This window comes from Aptenodytes patagonicus, chromosome 1 (assembly GCF_965638725.1).
Source record: "Aptenodytes patagonicus chromosome 1, bAptPat1.pri.cur, whole genome shotgun sequence".
Taxonomy (NCBI): Eukaryota; Metazoa; Chordata; class Aves; order Sphenisciformes; family Spheniscidae; genus Aptenodytes; species Aptenodytes patagonicus.
Genome location: NC_134949.1, coordinates 68,960,797 through 68,982,438, shown reverse-complemented (window position 1 = coordinate 68,982,438; position 21,642 = coordinate 68,960,797). Strand labels below are relative to the sequence as shown.

At 48.4% G+C, this 21,642-nt stretch overlaps 1 protein-coding gene across 1 annotated transcript in view; it reads right to left on the bottom strand.

The window, feature by feature from the left end:
- Positions 1–21,642, bottom strand: part of B4GALNT3 (beta-1,4-N-acetyl-galactosaminyltransferase 3) — a 72,158-nt gene that overhangs the window by 21,422 nt on the left and 29,094 nt on the right. Inside the window, exons 2-3 of the mRNA XM_076328598.1 lie at positions 6,608–6,711; positions 5,870–5,947 (exon numbers count right to left, since the gene is read on the bottom strand). Of these exons, the coding sequence (XP_076184713.1) occupies positions 5,870–5,947; positions 6,608–6,711 (182 nt within the window). The remainder of the gene's footprint in view (positions 1–5,869; positions 5,948–6,607; positions 6,712–21,642) is intronic.

Here is a 21,642-nt window from a genome sequence, read left to right as displayed (position 1 = left end):
TTCACAACCACTGCTGTTCTTGAGTGGTCTCTCGTCAGCCCTCTCTCACTGGTGTCTGCACTGCCAGGGCTTGACTGATGTCTGCAAGCCTGTGTCATCCCCCGCTACTATCTCCTCTTCTTTCCTTCACTGCTGACATCCCTCAGCCTGGATTCTGCCCATCGGGCAAAAGAAAAAGCAGCAAGACAAAGTGCATGTAATCAGCCAGAGTGATGCTGCACAAAATCAGAGAGGAACTACACACAGGGTTCAAGGCGATGGATGCAGCCAAGAGAAACCTGGGACTCTGCAGGGACTCGCGATACAAATAAATCACTGCAAGTGTGACAAACACTGAATTGGAACGAAATTGCTGGGCAGTCTCATGCCCCTTGGCCAAATGCAGGTTCACACCCAAGGGTCTTACACTACTTTTCTCAGCCAAATCAAATAATGACAATTGCTGTTTCTTGCGGAACATGAAGTGAGGAGAACAGGCTAGGCTCCCACAGTGGGTCACTGTCAGAAACTGCGTCTTCTGGCAGCCAGGCTGCTGCTATCCACGAGTGATGCTGGTTTTTCTTCTTAGAGAATTGTGTGCACGCTGCAGATAGCAGGCTCAGATCTCTATCAAATGTAGCACAACACTCCCACACTGTGGAGAGGCTGGCGCTGCAGTCCCCTCCTGGCAAAGACAGACCCAGGGGATGCTCCCTAGGCTCGGTACTGCAATGGAGCTGGGCTGGCTTTGGCATGGGGTAGCCTCAACACCAAAACAGATCTTGATGAGGGAATTCCCAAGAGAGTGGCTAGACTTGCTCAAATGTTTGCAGAGGAAACTTGGACCAGTCCCATTCTAATACAATCCTTTACTGCAGAGTTTGGCAGTATTAGGGAGAGGGCAGCCTACTAAAAAGTAAGGCAGACACCACCGTACTAGGTGCTCCATCAATGCTGTAAGAGATGGTCCCTGAGATTTCTAGCCCGACAACCCTGACTCCAAAGTCTTTACAAAGCCACCTGAGAGGAGATTCTGGCAGGAGCTGATGAGATCGCTTCGCTTTCCTGCACTCACAGCTAAGAGAAATAATTAACTGGTAAATAATAAGCATTTCTTCCATGTGGTTTCAGAGTCTTTTCTAAAGCAACAGATTTTCTCCTGAGCTACAGCAGCCTAACTTAGTCTCTGCTTCCTCTGAAAGGAAAAAGAAGAACATTATTGACAGATAAGTGCTGGCTGCCCAAAGTGCTGCTCTGGGAGTGAAAACTGAACTAGGCTTTTATTTTAGGCTCCCACGAGTCATCAGTGCAGCAGCTGTTTTGAAACCCTATCACCTCTGTCCCTTCAGCTGAACTCATGGCTGCCCATTGCAGGCAGCTGAGAAATTCCTCCGTTTGCTATTTGGGTCCCCTCAGGAACATGCAGTAAAAATCTCCTGCTTGGGGCTTTTGCAGATTGCAGCAATAGATAAACGGCACCGTCATTCCCAATTCATGCACACAGCTCCTGAGAAACGTCGATGGACTTTCTAAAACATGGCTACTGAGTTTGACTTCCCAGCTTCTAACTGCCTAGTCCTGGTTTTCAAAGGGCTGGAAATTCAGGACCTGGTAAGCAACAAGTTAAGTAAGTTCCCCTTCTCCCCTTAAAAACATCTGCTTTGAAAATTTTGGATAGGCTGATTTGGCCAGAACCAGGAATAGAAGCCAAGAGTCTGGACCTTAAATGGGAGCTGGTATTAAGCAGTCCATGCCTTCCCATTTAGAGGGCTCCTGCTGCCCTTCAGCTTCCTCCCCATCCCAACCCCACCTCCCAGTTGCCTATCTCCACCCTGCTGAAATAATAGCATTGCACGAACCCAGCTCAGATCCAAAACGGGCAAAAGTCATGCACCAAGGGCACCGTCAGCACGGCGTGAGTACACCCAGGAGCACGCACGCAAGAGCTGTTCTTCCCAAGGAGGTCTGGGCAGCCTGATATCCTCCTGAGCACAACGCCACGGACACAAAGAGACAGCGCTGCCCAAGGGAAGGGAGACCTGAACCTTAACAAGTGCAGGGAGGCGAGAGCTGGGACAGGGCCTTGCTTCGGTGCTGACGCAGCAGCCCCCGCAGCTTTGGGAGTGCAGCTGGGCTCCAAGCCCCAGCGCCGACCCTTCCCGCTGAGCGTGCTGAATTAACACCCGCCTGCAGCCCTGAGTTTGTATAAAGAGACTTTGGTATTTCCGCTTCCTTCTAGCAAGGAATTTTAGATTATCAGCCCCTCCTAGGACAACAGACCGTAAAGGAGGATCGGGCACACAGAGAGCACAGACCTCTCTTCCTAGCCCAAACCCTATCATGTCAAAACTGCCCAGGGGGGTGGCACCACACACCCAGCGGCTCCTCCTGAGCAAGGAGCCCCAGGGAAGAAAGGCGAAGCAGCAGCAGAGGCCAGTGCAAGCAGCAAAGCTGGGAGGATGGCAGCAGCGGAGACATGACCTGCCGCACTGTAACTGGAGCAGGATGGAGAAGAGAGGCCTTTCCTAATTTAATCCTGGGTGGCTTTGGCATCACGGAGGCAAATCAGCTGCGTAGCTGTGTGCAGCCCAGGGAACGCGCAGCGCCAGGGATGATAAACAGGGCACAGAGAGGGCCTGAGCCAGGGAAGAAAGGCGACATTGTGCTGCCAACTGGAAACTCCTGAGTTCATAAGACTCTTCTGTCTCCACAGAGCGGCTGCAGCCCCTCCTCCTGCCTGGCCCAGCTCCCCTGACTGGGTGACATTCAGCAGCCAGCAGCTGGTCTTTGCTGCAAGCTCTGACGTGTCGGGCACTTGCAGGAATCCATCAAGACAAGTTAGCAACAAAGCTCCCCTGTCCCGCTGAGCCCTGACACCTGACGGGTGCGAGCGGGCAAGGAAGGGATGTGGGCAGGGACAGAGCGAGCAGGAATAGCTTTGTCTTTTAGTCCTCTAAGGAAAGGATGCTTCCTCTTAGGGCAGGTTGGGGGCAAGGGGATGCCCTGCCACAATGCTCTGGTTTCATGCAGCACCTCTGCTCCTATACAGGCGCTGCCTGCAAGGGGCCGCGCTCCCAGACATATCTCACACCTCCTTCCAGTGAGAGCAAGTCCTGAGGCTGTGCAGACACAAAGGGGGGACATTTTAAATGCCCCCCAGCGCTGCCCAGACCTTTCTCCTCTAGGAGCTGAACAGAGGCTTTTGCAGAGGTAAATGGGAAGGATCAGGCTAACCAGGCGCATTTCTGAAAATCCTCCCCCCACACCTACGGCAGTGCCAAATGGTGACATTCATGGTCCCACAGCACAGGTTTGCCCTGGCGATAGCCAGGCACCTTTCTGAATTAATGAAACAAAACGCTCCACATCTCTCCAGCCTGAGGAGACAGTGGGTGACACTAGGAGCTGGCAGACTTTGTCCTGGTGCCTGGAAGGGACAGTGGTGGTAGGAATCATGTGCACGGGCACCTTGAGGAAGCCAGAAGTGAGGCTGAGCCCTGCCTTCCCCCATACGCAGGGTATAACTTCGTTAAGGATTTCCTATGCACACACTTTCCCACCACATTATCAAAGGCTGAAGACTTAAGCCATCGATTTCATCCCCTGAAACTGAAAAGAAGAAAATTGAAACTTGTCCTTTTTTGGCCATGCTGGCTGCCAGCTCACCCTGCAACTCCATTAATTATTCATGTTTGTCAGGAATATACCTCTCTATTCAAACTAACCCTAGCTCCCCGACCTGTGGGAGGCAACCTGCTGCCCCTCGCCCCAGGAATCAGGCTGCAATTAAGTTCTTAGAGAGGCTGCCAGGAGGGCACAATGGGATTGTACACCCTGGGTAATTAATTTGGGCAGAGTTACAGAAAAACTTAATCCTCAGGCCAGGAAAAATTTCAGCCAGTGGTTAAGAGGACAGCAAGCAGCTCTGTACAGAGCTGTGCCCATAGATCCTTCTCCATCTCCTGCAGCTGGTATTGGTGAACCGCTGGCCTTTGTTTGCAGTCAGGGTGGCTCTGCTGACCCTCTGGGTACAGACACAGTGCTGCAGCGAGGGCAGGAAATTTTTCTTTATAGAGACAAAGGGAAAATTGGTGAAGGAGGCAGGTGCTTCACAGGACCAGCGTTAGAGGACTGACAGGGGAGAAAGGCAGGGTGTGTGAGTGGGGCAAGGCCACCCAAACCAACTCCCCAGACTGGTAGCCATATGCCCTGGGTCTCAAAGTCTTCTCACGGCGTATCTGCTGCACACCACCTGACACAGAGCATGGCTGGGGCACCCACAAATTCCCAATCCAGTTGGTCTGAGGAAACAGCCCTGCTGCCTGGCAGAGCTCTCCTCCCCAACAGGGAGCAGTGCAGGACAAGGCAGGATGCACACAGCACCTTTCCAGGCACGGGGCCATCCCGCACAGTGCACCCCCCAAGTCCTGCCCCTTCCCCTTGGGCAGCACACCTTTCCGCTTGCTCCCCCTTTGGCAGCACCACACCGGGGTGGCAGGTTTTCAGGCTGGTGGGTGTCCTGCCCAGCACTGACGCACGCAAGGGTGTGAAGTTGCCCCACCAGCAAAGCAGAGGGCTTTGCAGATCAGCCCTGTGCTAAACACATACCTTCACCCAAGCCACAGCACATACCCCTCCAGTTGCATTTCTAACCCAGTAAAGGCTCATTGCACACCACAGCCGGCAGGTTTCAAGACTATCACGCTTTTGAGAAACCACCAGGGAGGGGACCAGAGACATCGGGCAAAGCCTCAGAGAAGCTGGGGGATGCCACACAGAGCCTGTATTGCCCGGTGCCGTGGGAGAGGGGAGCAGTAAATGCTCCGTGTTGTCCCTGTGCACAAGCAGCAGTCCTGGCCCTGACGTCCCGCTGGCTCTTTGCCAGCAGCTGCTCATCTGGGAGGCAGCCCTGCCCGCACGCTGCCTGCAAGGCCCTGCGGCCGGAGGAAGCCCCCAGGCTCCAGCTGGGACCGGCACTCACCAGAGCCAATGCAGCAGAACAGATCAATGGTCTGGTCTGGTTCTGGGCACTGGAGGGTGACTGGTGCTGGCTGCTTCCAGGAAAGCCTCAGCTCATGCTGCAGGGACCTAAACTGCTCAGTGCGATGGCTGGAGGGAGGCGCTTTCCCTCCGCTGGCCGGTGATCATCTTGTGCCCTGAGTGCAGGAAGAGCATCCTGCTCCCTCCCCAGGGGAGCTGCAGAGGCCCTTCTAATTTGTGCAGGTCTCTAATCACCTTGAGGAATTTAGTGAGCTGACTTCATGAGCTAAATGCCCCCTGGCTTGTGTCCCTATCATTAGCAGCAGGCTGCATTGCTCCCTTATCTGAAGAGGAACGGTGAGATAAGGGAACAGGGGAGAAAAGAATAAACTAGGCATGAAGGAAACAAAGGGAATGTTTACCCCAATCTTCAAGGGTCACCAGAGAAGGTCTCTGTTCATCAGAAGTGTCACTGAAGTGGAGAAATCTTTACGTATGACACACAGGGGTTGGATAGCAAGCAAATGCCAGAACAAGAGCAGAGTGTGACACTTCTGCGTGCCACAGTCGTGTATTTGCTTGTTGAATGCTTGGTCCTATGCACTCCCAGCCCTGAATAAGCTTCACCTTTCGGGAAGGTAGCGGGGCTGCCTGCTCTCAGGGAATTGTGGGTGGGTGCTTGGTGCCTTGATGGCTGGTGGAGATGCCAAATTATCAGGAATCTGGACAATCCTGTCTTTCCAGATGATTACTCAGGTCTGTAAGTGTCATTAAGCCAGGAGGGGGTGATAGGAAATGGACTTCTAGTGAAGCAAATGAATTTCCAGGCAGAGGTCCCTGCCTTCCGTTCTCGCTGCACAGGTTTCTAGCTACAGCTCCCTCACACAAAACAATGGAGAAAGGCACCCACCTCTGGCATCCATGGGACAGGGTTGTCCACACCTGCGTAATTCGATTTATTCCTCCCACCTCTTTGCAGCTCTTGGTTCTGAAATACAAGTAGAGGAAAGTCAAAATAACCTGATAAATGACCCAGCACTGACACCTACACAAGAGGGCTCAAACCTGGTCACAAGAACATGTGAGAAAAAAGCAGGTTCCCAAGCTCCTTTTCCAAAGGACAGGCTAGCTATCATGGCCATAGTGGGATGAAAATGCTCCCTGGCTTTTTTGACAGCAAATTTCCATGGTGAGCTACTGAGGGGAAACGATACCAGCACTTTATAACTGTTTGCTAGCACAGAGTTAAAACTTAGGTCATTCTCCCTCCCCCCCATCCTTGTTTCAAAAAGGTCCAAGCAATAGTTCTTCCAATATTGCCTTCAGGTAACAGTACCAAGATGTGCTTCACTAGAGAGCTACAAACTCTCTCCTGACCTTTCATTTCTGCTTCCATCTTGCTTAGTGCTACCTTCCTGTGCCACATTACCCAGCCAGCTTCAGCCCACCGCTGCGGCTTAGTACATCTGAAATAACTTCATTGACTACAGTGGAGTCATTGTACGTTCACATTGCTGTGAGTCAGCTCAGATTTTGCCCTGTGGCATGCTCTCTTTCCTGTGTGAAGAGAGAGCTGTCTCTTGGGGCCAGCATCAGAAAGGAAGGTCTGCCCTTCTAAACATTCAGAAGACATCCCAAGCCTCCTCACCTGGTGTCCCAGCTTCTGCGGATAATAAAACTGAAGGCTTGGGTCCCCACCTGGGACATTCGTGTCTGCCAGAGCCTTAGCCAGCTCCCTCCAGCTTTCGTATCCTGCGCAGAGGAAACAGAAAGAGATGTCAGACTACAGGCCAAAAAAAGAAGCCGCAGCAGTTACCAGAACAAACTGGTCCTTTACAAGGCTGAGAGACCTCTAACACTCTGGAACGGTCCAGCAGAGACCAGGAGTTGTTTACGTTACTTGGAGCTGGCAGACTCACACAGAGAGAGAAACTGCCTTTGCCTTCCTTAAAAGCTCTTCCCTCCTTCTTATTAATTTGTTATATTAAAGATTCATCATAGTTCTAAAATACATGTCAGAGATTTCATTAATCACCACAGGACTGGGAACCTCTTTGTAGATCCCTCAGGTAATCCCATTGGTCAAACTAAAGAACATCAATGTTTTTTTAACTAGCAACCCCAAAGAAAAAGAAGACAGACAATAACCAGATTACTAATTAGTTTAACCGTCAAAAGAATATTGCTCTGAATATGCACCTATTTGCACAACAGAAGTTCTCAATCTTCTTTGCTTGAAGGAAATGACGGCAAAGAATGCACCTGATGGGACATTCAGCTGTAATGCCTAAAATATTGGCAGTGATGTGGTTAAGGACGTCGCTATTTAAGTGAAGTCAGCCTCCAGGTTCAAAGCAACTTCATTTGACACCCCACCCCCCACCCCCCAGTCTGCTCCATCCAGGAGCCAGGATCAATTTTGGTTTCCTTCTACAACTCCGTTGGCCTCCTGGGCTTAGGAGGGACAAAGATGAGCAGATGCAGCATAACCTCGTAGCTCTCCATAACCGCCGACCGTATCACTAATGAGACAGTGCTGGTGAGCAGAGCTCACACCTCCCAGCAGTGTTACGGCGACTCACACTATGCGGTTTTCAGATCTGCTAAACATTTTGGCATTGAGTCAGTAACTAACCAACCTGCCAGCAGCTCAGCGCTGTGCCCACACTGCACGATAGCTTAATTGTGAAGAGCGTAAGTGCCAAAACCTCCGCGAGCACTTGCTTCTCCCAGGCTGGTGGCAGACCAGCTCCATATCCACGTACCAGGCAGCAGAGCCAGGCTCTCTGCCCATTTTCTTTAAAAACAGAAATCATCCCCAAAGCTCTAGGAGGTGCAGAGAAGTTGGCTGCCTTGGTATATAAAGGGAACCATCCCGCCAGCTTCAAGCCTGAGCATTGAGACGAACGGTCTGAGCCCTCTGCACTGCTCCTGCAGCCAGAAGAGGCAGGGACATGCTCTGAAGGGGCAGCACAGGGGAAACCTCTACTGTTTCAGAGCCAGCATACCCATCTTCACCCTGCCCACCCAACCCAGCAGCATGGGAGACTCACTGTGGCTTAAGTAGGAGCATGCTCCATCAGTTTGCTTTGGAGGGGGCATTTACAAGCCACATGACTTACATCAGCTCCAAAACATCTCTGAGATATGTAGAGGCCAAGGCAAACCCAAAACAACCCCAGGAACTAGAATTCACAAACGACCCTTTGACAGATCCCCCCCGGGGCTGTGCTAAGCTCTTGGCCTGTTATTGCACCTACAAACAGGGTTGCAAAACTCTGTCTCTACTTGCTCCTGAATCTGGGTGCTGCGGGGTCTGGTAGAGGTGAGCAGAAAGCAAAGATGTTGAAGCTGCCTCCTATGATGTGGTGAAAAAAGGGGACAATTAATGAAAAGTAAGTGCAAGAAATGTGGAAAATGTGAAAGTAGTCACAGATGCAACTGAGAGACAAGTCTCAGAGGCAACTAGAGTGTTCTGCTTTCCTGACATGAGTGTTGGCTTAGATGTGGGGGTTTCATTCATGCCCTGTTAGATGCTGAACAGCCACAAATTTCTGATCTAGGTCTTCCCACCCTCAGATTCTGATCTGAAGCTACGGGTTTAAGTCTATGACTAAAAATATCAACATCAATATTTATCTCTGCAGAAGACTTCAGTCAGACACTCCCGGTGAGTAATCTACTGATTAATGCAGCTAAGCACATCTCGTGCTTCAGGGACTGACTGTCATGGGAAAGAAGGAGAAGTTCCTGCGTCTTCACATAAAATAACATACAACTGGTGAGCTTCCACCTTGTTCAGAGCAACAAGGCAGGAACCACTGTTTCCGAGTGTCCTGCAGCTGGACACATGGCCCCACTTGCAATGGGGCTGGAACAGACTTTGTAGTTTGCATGAAATTCAGCACTCACTACTTGGAGGGCTCATTGTACTCGTGGGAGAGGGGAGCGCGCTTTTTTTCAGAGGAGAGAGCCAGAAGAGTGGAACTGGCTAAATAAGAGAGGAACCAAGTAAAACAGGAATAAAATAAAAAAAAAAAAAGGAGGGGAATAAAAGTTGGTTCACTCCTGGAGATTCACCGAGGGAGGACACCAACAGAAGCAGGTTTTTTTCTTTTGTGTGGAAGAGAGAGATTTTTTGGTTTCCTTGTTAAACTCAGGACTTCACTGCTCTGAGAAATAAGCTCAGGATGAAGCGTCAGGAACCAGGCTCTCCTGGGAAGAGGATGCTGGCCACCACAGCCGGCTGCCCTGGCCGTGGCAGCTCCTGGGCTCGTCTGCGCTTCGGTTCCTGCGCACAGCTGGCATGGAGCCCGCCTCGCAGCAAACACAGAAGCCTGGCTGCACACAAGTGCCAACAGCTGACATTTCTCTGACCCTTGGAAAAGAGAAGAAAGGGGGGCAATTCTCTGTGTTGTACAAATATTTACCTAACATTTACATCAGCCAAACACAGAAGAGACAAAACAGCTAGGAATTAATCTGGAGGTAGTGATTTCCTTGCTGGGTAATTTGTACTTTGGCAGGCTAATTCCCCAACGTGGTAGGAAATTATTTTCAGAAAATAATAAGATAAACACTCCCCTCAGAGGAAGCTCTTGGCACTCTAGTTCCTCTCCAAAAGATTGGCTTTTCCCTGGGGATGTCCATGGGGCACCCTTGGAGAAGAACCTGGCTTTGCCCATGCGTTCCTCGCTAGGAGGAGGGAAGGAGCTATAGAAAAGAGACAGAGCTCCTCCAGCTTCCTGTAGCCAGAAGACCTGCCAAGGCCAACTGCTGATTGAGGACACAGCGAAGGTTTTCTCCCCAGCACATGCCACAGGATTCAAGACATCCCCTTGCAGGTATCCTCTCCTGCGTGACAGCCAGCGAGCAGAGCCCTGTGGCTATGTCCACTGCTCTGTCTCAAGAGCACCAGAGCGAGGTGGTCCACCACAGATTCGGACCGTCCTTGAGGTCTCCATCAGCTCTGCACAGCAGCCCAGCTGCTGGAGTACTTTCTTGATGGCTATTTAAAGTCAACAAAAATATGCCTAGAAAAAAGCAGTAGGTAGGAACTAAAATACCTCAGCAAACACTTCAGTATTACCAAGACGGAATGCCAGAACTATTAGCTTTGATGGTTTTGCTCCAGCCCCTCTACAAAACTGGTTCTGGTTAGGATGGGAAAAGGCAAAAAACTGTAAAGGGAAGAGCTTAGGAAGAGCCTGTCCCACAGTGAAGATGTTGGGCCAGGCTTTGTTGCCATTAGCCTGTCAGACAGATGTACCAGCCAACTCCTGGCCTTTCTCTCTTCTGGGCATTTACCTCCCATCACTTCCTGAAGCACAATGGTTGTTTTCCAAGGCTATTTTTTCACCCCAAACACCTCCAAGGAAGGCAACCCTGGTGCAGGCACAGCTTGCCAGAAGAGGCAGCCAGCCTTGCTGCCACATACTCCCCCTCCTTGGCATCAGGACCAGCCTCCCCATGGCCACAAGGGACAGTTCAGGGCAGTGATTCACCCAAAATCCAGCCAGAGGAAAGAAAGGCATATGGCGTTCTGCTGGGCCAGCTTACCCAACTGAGCCAGCTGATGGCCACACAAGCACCACAGCAGACCCCAGTAGCCAGGGTAGAGCATCATCTGTGCTTCCAGTGACCTGCGGTTACACCACACGGTGTGACGTCAAACCTGCCCCTTTGCCATCCCTGCCTGCAATGGCATGCCTGGCGCCAGAGCATTGTGGACGGGGAGATTTGTACAATTTTGTGCCGAGAGGGACCTGAGGAGCAAGGAGATGTTCTCAAAGGCACTGTGGAGGGGCAGAAGAACAGCCAGATTAATGGCAATGACAGGGGTTTTGTGCAGAGCCCAAACGGCGGTTTTTATCCTCACTGACATTCAGGACATTTTCCCTACATCTACAACCAGACACTTGGCCAATCTCCTTTCTACAAGCAGAGATCCACCTTTCATTCTACTTCTGCATACTGGTGGTCCAAGGTTCAAGCCCCACAGCGACCAGCCACCACCCAGGAAAGTGAGGGTGGTTCTTTGGAGAAAAGGGGTCCTTTTTCTCCCTGTTCCCATCAGACAGGCTGGCAGCTGCCTGCTGAGGACCCAAATGCCCACCAGGGCTGAGCCTCAGCTGCCCCTCTAGATTTGAGATGGGAAGCCCTCAGGACTTGAGCTAGTTTCTGGAAAAAGAGGCAGGTGGACACAAAGAAAAGGAAAAGAGGATGAAGAGGAGGCTGAGACAGATGCTGCATCCTCCAGCAGAAACCCCCACAAGAAGCAGCCGGTCTGGAGCCAGCGGACCAACCGTTAAGGGACAGAAAAGCTGTAACAAGAGGAAATAAGATGAAGATGTTTCTTGCCTTGGGTCCAGTCAGGGCCCAGGGCCATGTCTGCCTCTTCTCAGCTATGCTTTTTACTGCTCTCAGGTTAAAAGTCAGCAAAGGAAGCTGCAGGAACAGCAAGTGGAGATGGGGGATCTTATCCAGCAGTTATGACTCTGCCAGAGCAATGCACTTGAAGCCCGGCTCAAGAGAAAAAAAATAAAAAAGAAAAAGGCAGAAAGTCGCATCCAGAGATAACAGATAGCAGTACCCAGGGAGCTATCAGGCCTCGGGGCAAGAGCGTGACCAGAGCTGCTCTGCCTGTTCGGAGATTAGATCCATCAAGCCACTGTCAGCCCCTGGCCCCAGCCGGCACTTGACATTTCAATTAGCCTGTGAAGGTACCTGGCAATTGTGCAAGGGGGAAATCCCAGACTCACTCAGGTGATCAGCTTCCCCTCTGAAGGATGAGATTTGATTACTCTGCTGTTGTTACTGCTGCTTACATAGCTGCAAATGCTATTAACACCCACATGCTATCCAGCCCTTTTGTAACGCTGCTAAATGATTTCACTCAGCAGCCTCACGGAACAGCAGGTCCACAGGTTGGTTTGCACAAAAAGCATTTTCCTTCTGATCCGAGACCGTCCTCCTCCTCTTTTGTTGCAGGGACAGGGCAAGAAAAAACTGGTGGGTATGAAGCAGGACTTTGTTCTTCATTACCCACAGTGCCCACAGACCCCTCAGCATGGCATGATGTTTTAACCCTCTCTTGGACAGTCTTATTTCTCCTCTTATCCTGGTTGAATTTTTTCAACTTGCTGTTGTCCTGGTTTCGTCTGGGATAGAGTTAATCTTCTTCCTAGTAGCTGGTACAGTGCTGTGTTTTGGATTTAGCATGACAATAATGTCGATGACACACTGATATTTTAGTTGTTGCTAAGCAGTGCTTACACTAGTCAAGGACTTTTCAACTTCTCATGCCCTGCCAGCGAGAAGCTGGGAGGGGGCACAGCCAGGACAGCTGACCCAAACTGGCCAAAGAGATATTCCATACCATGTGACGCCATGCTCTGTATATAAACTGGGGGGAGTTGGCCAGGGGCGGTGACCACTGCTCGGGAACTGGCTGGGCATCGGTCGGCGGGTGGTGAGCAAATGCATCATGCATCATTTGCTTTGTATATTCTTTTATCATTATTATTATTATTTTCCCTTAAACTGTCTTTACCTCAACCCACGAATTTTACTTTTTTTTTTTTGCCAATTCTTTCCCCCATCCCACTGGCGGGGGGAGTGAGCAAACGACTGCGTGGTGTTTAGCTGCCTGCCGGGTTAAATCACAACACTGCTATCCCACGAGACTTCAGTGTGATTTGAGGCCTTTTCCAGTATTATTCCTGGCTGAACAGGTATGCAGGTGCAGTACCCAATACCCCCAAATATTACCATTAGGTGCCTTGCAAGCATGTTAGTCCAAAAGATGCCGGGGAAGGTTGCTTGAAACTGAACGTGACATTAGGAGCTCAACTCAGGGAGCTCTTTGCACTCTCTCACACACATATGCATCATGCCCTGAACACGAACCTCAAGTCTACCTCCCGGCCCGGTTACTCTCACTTAGATTATACCCCACTCACATAGGCAGCGCACTGCCTTCACCCCGCCACATGACCCTGGGTGTCACGGGCAGTGAGGTTGTGGTCCAGCAACCAAATACTTCTGGCCAGTGAGATCATGGGGACAAGCTGCCACGCTATGCTGTTCACCCCAGGCAGTGTGGTTTTGTGCCTGCAGCCTGATAGCTGCCATCTCCTTGTCACCTGGCCAAGGCAGCGCTGCATCATGCTCTGGGGAAGAGGGTATTTAGACAGTTTGACATGCCTTCCACGCACCCTGACCAGAGCAAACCCCTACTGCTAGTGCCATGACAGGGGAAGCAACATCCACCTCCTGGTCTACCACGCACACACATGTATGCAGCCCCACAACACCAAGCATACAAAGCATAAAGATGAGGTGTAAACTGACCTCCTAAAAACAGAGATGTGGGGAAAGGATAAAGGTGAAAAGGAACAGCCAATGGTTTCTGGCCATAGGGGTGAGGGAAGGTTAGGTCAAGTCATGAATCACAGACAGAGGGCCAGAGAAACTACCAAAAAAATCATTCAAGGGTAGAGCCGGGCCGAGAGAGTCTCTCTGGTTACTTATAAGTCAATAAAAGGCATAGGCAGAAAAGAGTGAACTCCTTGCCCCCAGATCAAGATCAGAACAACACTCTTGGAGTTAAAAAGATTCAAGAAGTTATGAAACCTGGTGTTACAAAGGGAGCCCTGAAAACCTTTCCATTTCTGGTTAGCGCAGAACCCTGCAAATATGATCGCTGACTTCCTCCAGGGATAAATCACAAGTTAGAGACCGTGTGTGCAGACATAAATTACTCCATTCTTCCTCCTCTGATTCACTGCTTTGTGAAACTGCATGGCTTTGCTGTCTGTGAGTTTGCAAACTGACGATAACCTGCAGAACATTAGAAGTACATGAAGTATGATGGAGAAAAAGGCAGAGCACTGCACTAGGGAATGAGAGGAAAATGAGTAGACTTAACTACCCAAGGCACTCACACAGTCTCACTTCCAGACTCACCCACCAAGTCCTACCTTGCTGCTGTTGCCCTCTAGGTATAGGAAACGTATTTCTTACAGGAAGGGAGGAACTGATAAGCAATGGCTGGGGCACTAACCTGTTTTGTGGAAGATAAAATTCAAATCTTGCTTCTGCCGCTAAAATTTTCCATTGCCCTAGTTAAATCATGAAATCCACCTACGCCACAAGATTATCTGTCAAATATTGCCTGCCTCCTGAAAGTTCGGCGAGGATACGCACATAGAGATGCATTGCCGGATTTGAGTGAGAATCAAATAATGTTGCTGCCAGTTGCACTATCCTTCAAAATAATGGGGCTGAGCTCGTAAGTCAGCTCCAGAAATGCCTCTGTTTCAACCTAGCGTGTGCTAGAGTAAAACAATTGCAAACTATTGCTTATCTGCACTTGCCAAGCTGAAGGCAGAGGAGGTTCAGGAGCCGATGCCAGCGTGGAAGAGCATCTACAAGCCGCAGCCAGCTGAGGTGCCCAGCCACAGAGGCCCAGCTTTGGCTGTGCAGCTGCAGTGCCCTGCCCGAGGCGATTACAGCCAACAGTGGCCCTGAGCAATGGAGATATGTCCTCTCCTGCCCACCCTCACCTCTCCAACCATGCAACTTAATCCCTCCTCACCTTCCTCTCTTCTGCCTCTGCAAAGTTGCACTAAGGAGCCGTGAAGGATTAGACTGGGAAAAGGGAAAGAGCAGGGCACTTTGTTTTTCAGGGGAAGGAGGCAACATTGACTCAAATGAAGCCTGAGAAGAAGAGCACCTACTGCTGCTTTTAGGAACGTAAGATAAAGACCATGATTTTGGCACTGCTAACTTCCACAGCAAAGGGGGGAGAAATGCTTTCTATTCTGCTACTCTTTTGCAGTAATCCACAGGTCATCTTAACCACACAGAACACATGCAGAAGCTTTTAAATAATAAAATATGTTTTCAACATTACGGCCATAATAGCTGTGCAGCTAAAATCATTAACTGCTGGCAAGTTCAACTCTTTAATTTACAGAACGCGTGGCCGTTGTCCTGCAGTTACGGTGTGCTTGTCCCCGAGACGTTGTGCTGCACACAGGCTGACTCTGCATCTGCCTCCTCGTAAGATACTGCCATCAAAAGCAAACAGTCTCTCACTTTTTGCATTCTTCATGCACAGCAACAGGTTTCTCAAAACAGCCATAGCTGGTATTAAAAAGAGCTGCTTCCAGTCATACCAAGATTAAGGGTATCTGAGTAGTTCACATCACAGTATCGCACTTACCAAGCCAGGCTTTTGCCAGTCATTGTCTTTAAAACATGGGATTTGCGTCAAACCATTTACTGATGGGAGATCAAGATGTTTGGCTTGCTTGAACTACAATACTTGCAGTGCTTGGAAAAATTGGCAGGTTGACAGAAGAGCACAGAATCAGGTGTTTTGATACAAGTCTAAGTTTTGATTTTTATTCCTGCTTTTAAGAGCAAAATAATTTGCTACTTTGTGGACTCCAGTTTCATGCTTTTCTCCCCCTCCCCCCCCTTTTTTTTTTTTGGTAAACGGTAACATCTGACATTATTTTTGGAACAAAAATACCTTTAATCCTGGAACATCTACATGGGTTTCTACCAATTCACTCCCAGTGACCACATCCTCAACTGCTGACTCACACTCTGCAGCTCTGCACAGAGTCTGCCCTTTTTTTTTTTTTTTAATAAAAATAATAATTAAAAAATTCCTATCTGGCCCTCAAGGTGACTAGCATGAAAAGCAGATGTTCCACCTGGTTATGATCACTGAAAGTGGTATTCCTGGCACTCTCCCCTCCGTCTGGAGGCACCGGTGAAGCCATGCCCTTAGAGACAGGAGAGGCAATAAAGGACTGTTCTACTGCAGTAACAAGTTAATTAAAGCTAACATTTGCCTCCATATATCACCAGCTCAGTGCAGCAATTCATATGCACTGCACTCGGAGGCAGACCTGGGAGGCTTGCTGCCCACTTTTGTTCATACGTACAGCATCATCATTAACAGCAGTAAGGACTTCTTGCAAAAAGAAACACGTTTCTAAATGCTTTCAACCATGAAGCACTCTGTTGCTTTGGTGTCCATGGTATCTGAATACACACACTGAATAAGAAGCAATGTATGTATGTGGCTTCCCTCCCCTGAGCACAGGGAGGTACCTGCAAAAATAAATAAAGAAAGAAAATGGCAATTCTATGCTCAGCAGTCTTTGCCATCTGTTTTTCTCTTTGCAACAAGCCTGTGCCCAAGAAAGTTCAACAAGGTCATCCATGCAGCTTTCAGAAAGCTCTGGTAAGTGCATTTTTTCTCAACTGATCCAAACACTGCAGCACACAAACTGCTCAAAGGGCTTTCCAAGAGATTTTTTTTTTAATACAGGAGCTGTCTAGGATGTGAAGCTGAACATCAACTGTGCAATAGACCTTCAGGTCAGCATTTGTTATTGCTTTACTGAACATAGCTAATGCATTATTTCTTTTATCTTGGATAGGGATTTTCCTAAAGACTCAACAGCTTGCCACTTCCATGTGGATGCAGCATTCCCAAAATACCTGCTTGCAGCTTGATTTTCAGTCAAGTTCTGTGGAACTTTGTGCTGTAGAAAATGTCATCCACTGCTTCCATGAAAAAAACCCACACACCTTATTTATTTCTCTACTTGCCATTTCTATTTGTCATTTTGCTCAAAGCTGCTGTAGCCATTTTCTTCCCCTGAATTCACCTCAAAAGCAGTAATCCACTCCCACTGAAATGCATTGTTTCCCTGGTCTCTGTGAGCATTGCGACAAAATTATTACCCTACGCTATCAGTTTCAGTGGTGACTGGAGGCAGTCTGGGGACAAGACTAAAGGAAAAGAGGAATTAAGATAAAGAACAGGCTGGACAAACATCCACCAGAAATGGTGCAGGTAGGGTTGACCCGACCTTGAGGCAAGGAAGCGAGCTAAACCAACACTCTTGAAGGCCACACCAGAATCTCTTATGATTTGTTTAAATTATTTTCATTTGCTTATGTTCTTGAGGGTAGCAGAACGACTGGTCTTCCCAGGGCTCTGCATGGTACACCCTGCTCTGACACCAACAAAGCCCTGAAGACAGAGACACCCCTAAATGTGGGACAACACAACAGTTACCTGACAGCTATGCTGAGGAGGAAACAAAAGCAGGCATACTGATGAGTATCAAAACCAGAAAAATATAACAAGTCTTTTAAATAACAAAGAGGAACTGACAGTGCAGTGGTTGAGGTAATATTTTAATATTGCTTTCTAGGTACGTCAGATGAGAAACAATTTGATGATTGAATTTTGAGTCAGATGAAGTCCTTCTATTAATGTTAATGGGTTTTGGATGAGGCTCTACAACTACTCCAAGAATTTCAGGAACTTGGATGCAATCCCTGTGTACAGGTTTACTTCCACGATTCTGATTCAAAATTCAAAACTACAGCTTCTGGTTCAGGTCTACATATGATCAAATGTTGATTAAAATGGCAGCAAAAAGCAACTGGAATTTCAGGATATTCTTCAAGAACATCCGAAATTTCTCATCCGATGCTGACACCACCAAATCTAAACCCAAAGCTTCTTTTGGCCTTTAACCCTAAATGCCAGCCTTCATCTCTCTTTGCAGAGGAACTGCGCACGCGCCTCTCAGACCAACACCAATCTCTATGTAGCAAAGGTGCGATTTGTAACACTGATTTCCTCTGAATCATCATCAAATACCGACTGCTAGTCAGGGCAAACAAACATGCAATATGGACTAATGGTTTGATATGTCACGGAAAATCCTACATACCTATGTCTTAAAAGCCATATCAAGCCTCAGAGTACTAAGGGGGCAAGAGCACGCTCGAGCTCCTTCACGACACAGGCTCAAAATTCATGTCGACAAAAAAAGCCGCCAGTCCTCCCTTCAGGCACCCTGCCTCCAAGCAAATGTACGCGGTGCAATGGGAAGGGCTGCAAAGCACAGACACTTGCTTCTGGGCTGGCTTTATTTACACAACATGGGTTGCTACGGGGAAGAATCAGGGTTGTGTAAACTCTCTTTATAGAGCTCTTACCCAGTGACATAATTCCAAAATACCAACTTCTGAAATATTGTTTCTCTTCTTTCTTGACTAAATCCCACAGCAATGTCCTGCTTTGGGTCTCAAACCAGCCTGCACAACACACTTGACAAAAATCACTAAGGAAGTGGGAACCAGGAGGAGTTCACAGAAACCACTCTTTGTCCCAGAGAGAACAAATCATTCACAAGCTGAGACGCAGCTGAGCTTTTCGGAGCCCAGACTGCAGGGGCCAGCCAAACGCTGCTGCAGGGCCCCCGTTCTCTGCAAGCAATCCCTGCCACCAGCAGGCATTCCTGAGGGCTTCCAAGAGGTGATCCTTCACCCAGAAGGAGACGGCCGGGATAGTCGCCTTGGAGCTGGGCCAGCGTTCCTTACAGAGCTATCCTGTTTCAGTGGAATATTTAACCGTGCTACAGCTTTCTACCAGAGCATTAAAATCGCTCTGCCAACTGCTTAAGGTGGCTTGCGAGGACTGATCGCAAAATTATCGTTTTCTTTCCAACGCTTTAGAAATTTCCATAAGTCAAGGAAGAGGGGTTCCTACCGCCCAGCACTCGTCCAGCAAGTGCCTAAGGAACTTTAGGACAAACGAAACCGTAACAACTGTCCAATCCACCTCTTGTGTAATTCAGTACAGGACACTCACACAGTAATTCCTGCACCAGCTCCAGAATAAATATCCAATGAAAATGCCATCTGACATTGGTTATTTACATGCTGACCTGAGATTTCATCCAAACTCTGTTCTCAGCTTCTTTGCTAAGTTTTACTGACCTTTTCCACAGGCTCCTGGTGTGATTCCTACTGAGCTCCACTGACTCTGTTTAATTTCATTCCCTTTCCGTGATGGTATGAGTGTACCACCTTATACAACTTAACCACATATGTCAAAATACCCATTTCTAGCATGTTCTGCCAAAACTGAAGGCAAGTGAAAGCAGCTGGCCTCTCTACTGCATTTTGCCAAAGGACTAGCTGTTCGTCGTCTGTCCTTCGTGTGCCTGACCCCAGTAACTCACAAAGGTCCAGGTTTTACATAGCTAGGAGAGCATCAGACCTCAGCTCTGGTGCCCTGAAACACTACAGTACAGTTTATATGCTACACACTGTTTTATGGGAAAAGTTCCCAATGTGGAGTCTCCTGGGATGGATATGAGGACTGTGTGTGCCTGTGACTTCCCAGGCTCCACAAATAGCCCAGGGCAGTCCATTCTTGATTACTCTCTTAATCTATTTTTTCTGCATGCTAATATAAAAACACAGAATTGCTGAGGCTGGAAGGCACCTCTGGAAATCATCTAGTCTGAACCCCTGCTCAGAGTAGGGTCACTGTCACCTAGAGCAGGTTGCGCAGGGCCACATTCAGTCAGGTGTTGAATACCTCAAAGGACAGAGACTCCACAACTTCTTTGGGCAACCTGTTCCAATGTCTGACCACCTTTACAGTAAAAAAAGTTTTTCTTATGTTTAAACAGAATTTCCTCTGGCTTGGTTTGTGCCCCTTGCCTCCTGTCCTTTCCCTAGATGCCACTGAAAAGAGTCTGTCTCCTTATTCCTTACTCAGTCCCATCAGGTATTTATACACATGGATAAGATCTCCCTGAGCCTTCTCCTCTCCAGGCTGAACAGCCCCAGCTCTCTCAGCCTCTCCTTGTATGTCAGATGCTCCAGTCCTGTAATCACCTTCATGGCCCTTGGCAGGACTCACTCCAGCAAGTCCGTATCTCTCATCTGGGGAGCCCAGAAATGGACACAGCACTACAGATGTCTCATGTGGGCTGAGCAGAGTGGAAGGATCATCTCCCTCAGTCTGGCCTAATGCAGCCCAGGAGGCTGTTGGTCTTTGCTGCAAGGGCATGCTGCTGGCTCATGTTCAACATGTTGTCCACCAGGATCCCAAGGTCCTTTCCTGCAAAGCTGCCTGTACCGGGGCACAGGGTTATTCTGCTCCCTAAGATTATCTCCCATGGGATTCTTTGAAGCAGGTCCCTGAATATGGCAAAGTCTGCTCTCCTGAAGTCCAGGGCTGTTATTTGCCTTGTTCCAAGTTAACACCAGTCTGTTTACCACACGAGGCAAAAGTAATTTGTGAAAGTAGTTTTGTACCAGCCAGTCATCTAAATACATTGATAACTCTGAATCCCAAGAGTTTACAACTTCACTGCTTTTGAAAAATCTGCCTGTTAAGTACCTTGGAAGCAGAAGTCCCAAGGGAAAGTGCTGGGATTTGAGCCAAGCCACACATGTGCCTTTTTAGAGCCCAACCTAAAATGGCGATACAATTAACTACTTCAGAGTTTGCAAAATCGCTGTGAGCCTTCCTCTGTCTTTCTGTGCTCTCCACCTCCCCATTAGAAATCCACCTTCTCCACAGCGAGTTTCAAGTCTATGATCTTTATGATCCTGAAAAATGAGAATAGAGGGACAACAGAGAAGAGATTGACATCTAGAAGGAATAATGAGAGGTCTTATAAGCTAAGTTTATTATTCACGTCACTACTATATTAATGAAATACAGATTTTTTCATTCAAATAAAGCAACCACAGAATAATATTCAGGCTACCACATCAGCATTTCACAGGATTTAGAAAACTTGGAGCAGAACGTAAATCCTGTTTGCTGCAGGAAGTTAGGGCTTTGCTTATTATATTTTATAATATATGTAACTACCACTGTTAGACACACTCTTCTACTTGGAGAATTGATGCCAAAATGATGCAGTGGGATTGCCAGCAGCCTATTGTCTGGGAGCTTATCCATCCAAAAAAGTCCTGCTGTGATGCAATACACTAACAGGTAAACTGGCAAACAAACAAAATTGCTCACCTCTGCCAGGTTCATTTCTTTGCTGCTCTGCCCTGGGTCGCAATGACAGTTAAGTCAGGAGGAAGACCTGGCGTAGTGCATGAAATGGAGACGGCACCATTTCAGAACAGCCCAACAAGGCTCTCTTATGCCTTCACTCTTTTAGCTGACACCAAGAGTGACGCTCGCACAACATATATCACACACTTGATTTTTACCTGCTTTTAAGGATCTGGGCTGCTTGACTGAATTTTATCATGATTTTTTTGCAATACTGACTGAAATATTAGGTGGTCATTCAGCACTGGTTTTGACATCTCATCACTGTGAAGACAGGCTTTCACCCTGTCTGAAAAGCAGCTGTGTTGATGTTTGCAAATTCAGTAATCCTAACAGCACCACCAATGAAGTAACAGGACAAACATCGTGAAGAGTAAATATGGAATGAGTACAAGCCATTACTCAATAGGGACACATTAGCCCACAAATGCGACTGCGTTCACACAGTTGGTGAAATTTAGGCATGTCCTGGATGCCGGCGTGCTCTCCTTGACTGTTTTTCAGTCACCATTTGATGGTGAGAATAACACAAATCTGTTTACTTCCCAGGAGTACTGGGGGGCTCAATTATCTCACTTTCTAAAACACCAAAAATGACAACGATGGAGAGTCTGATTCACAGGGTCTGCACACTGAGGCTCACATGGCCTTGTTACAGAAATGCTTCTGGTCCTATTGGAAAAATCAGGCCCCTGGGCACTCTGATCCTCATTAGAAATAAGAAAAAATGCTTTCTAGTGAAAGAAAAAAAAATATTCTCACCTAGA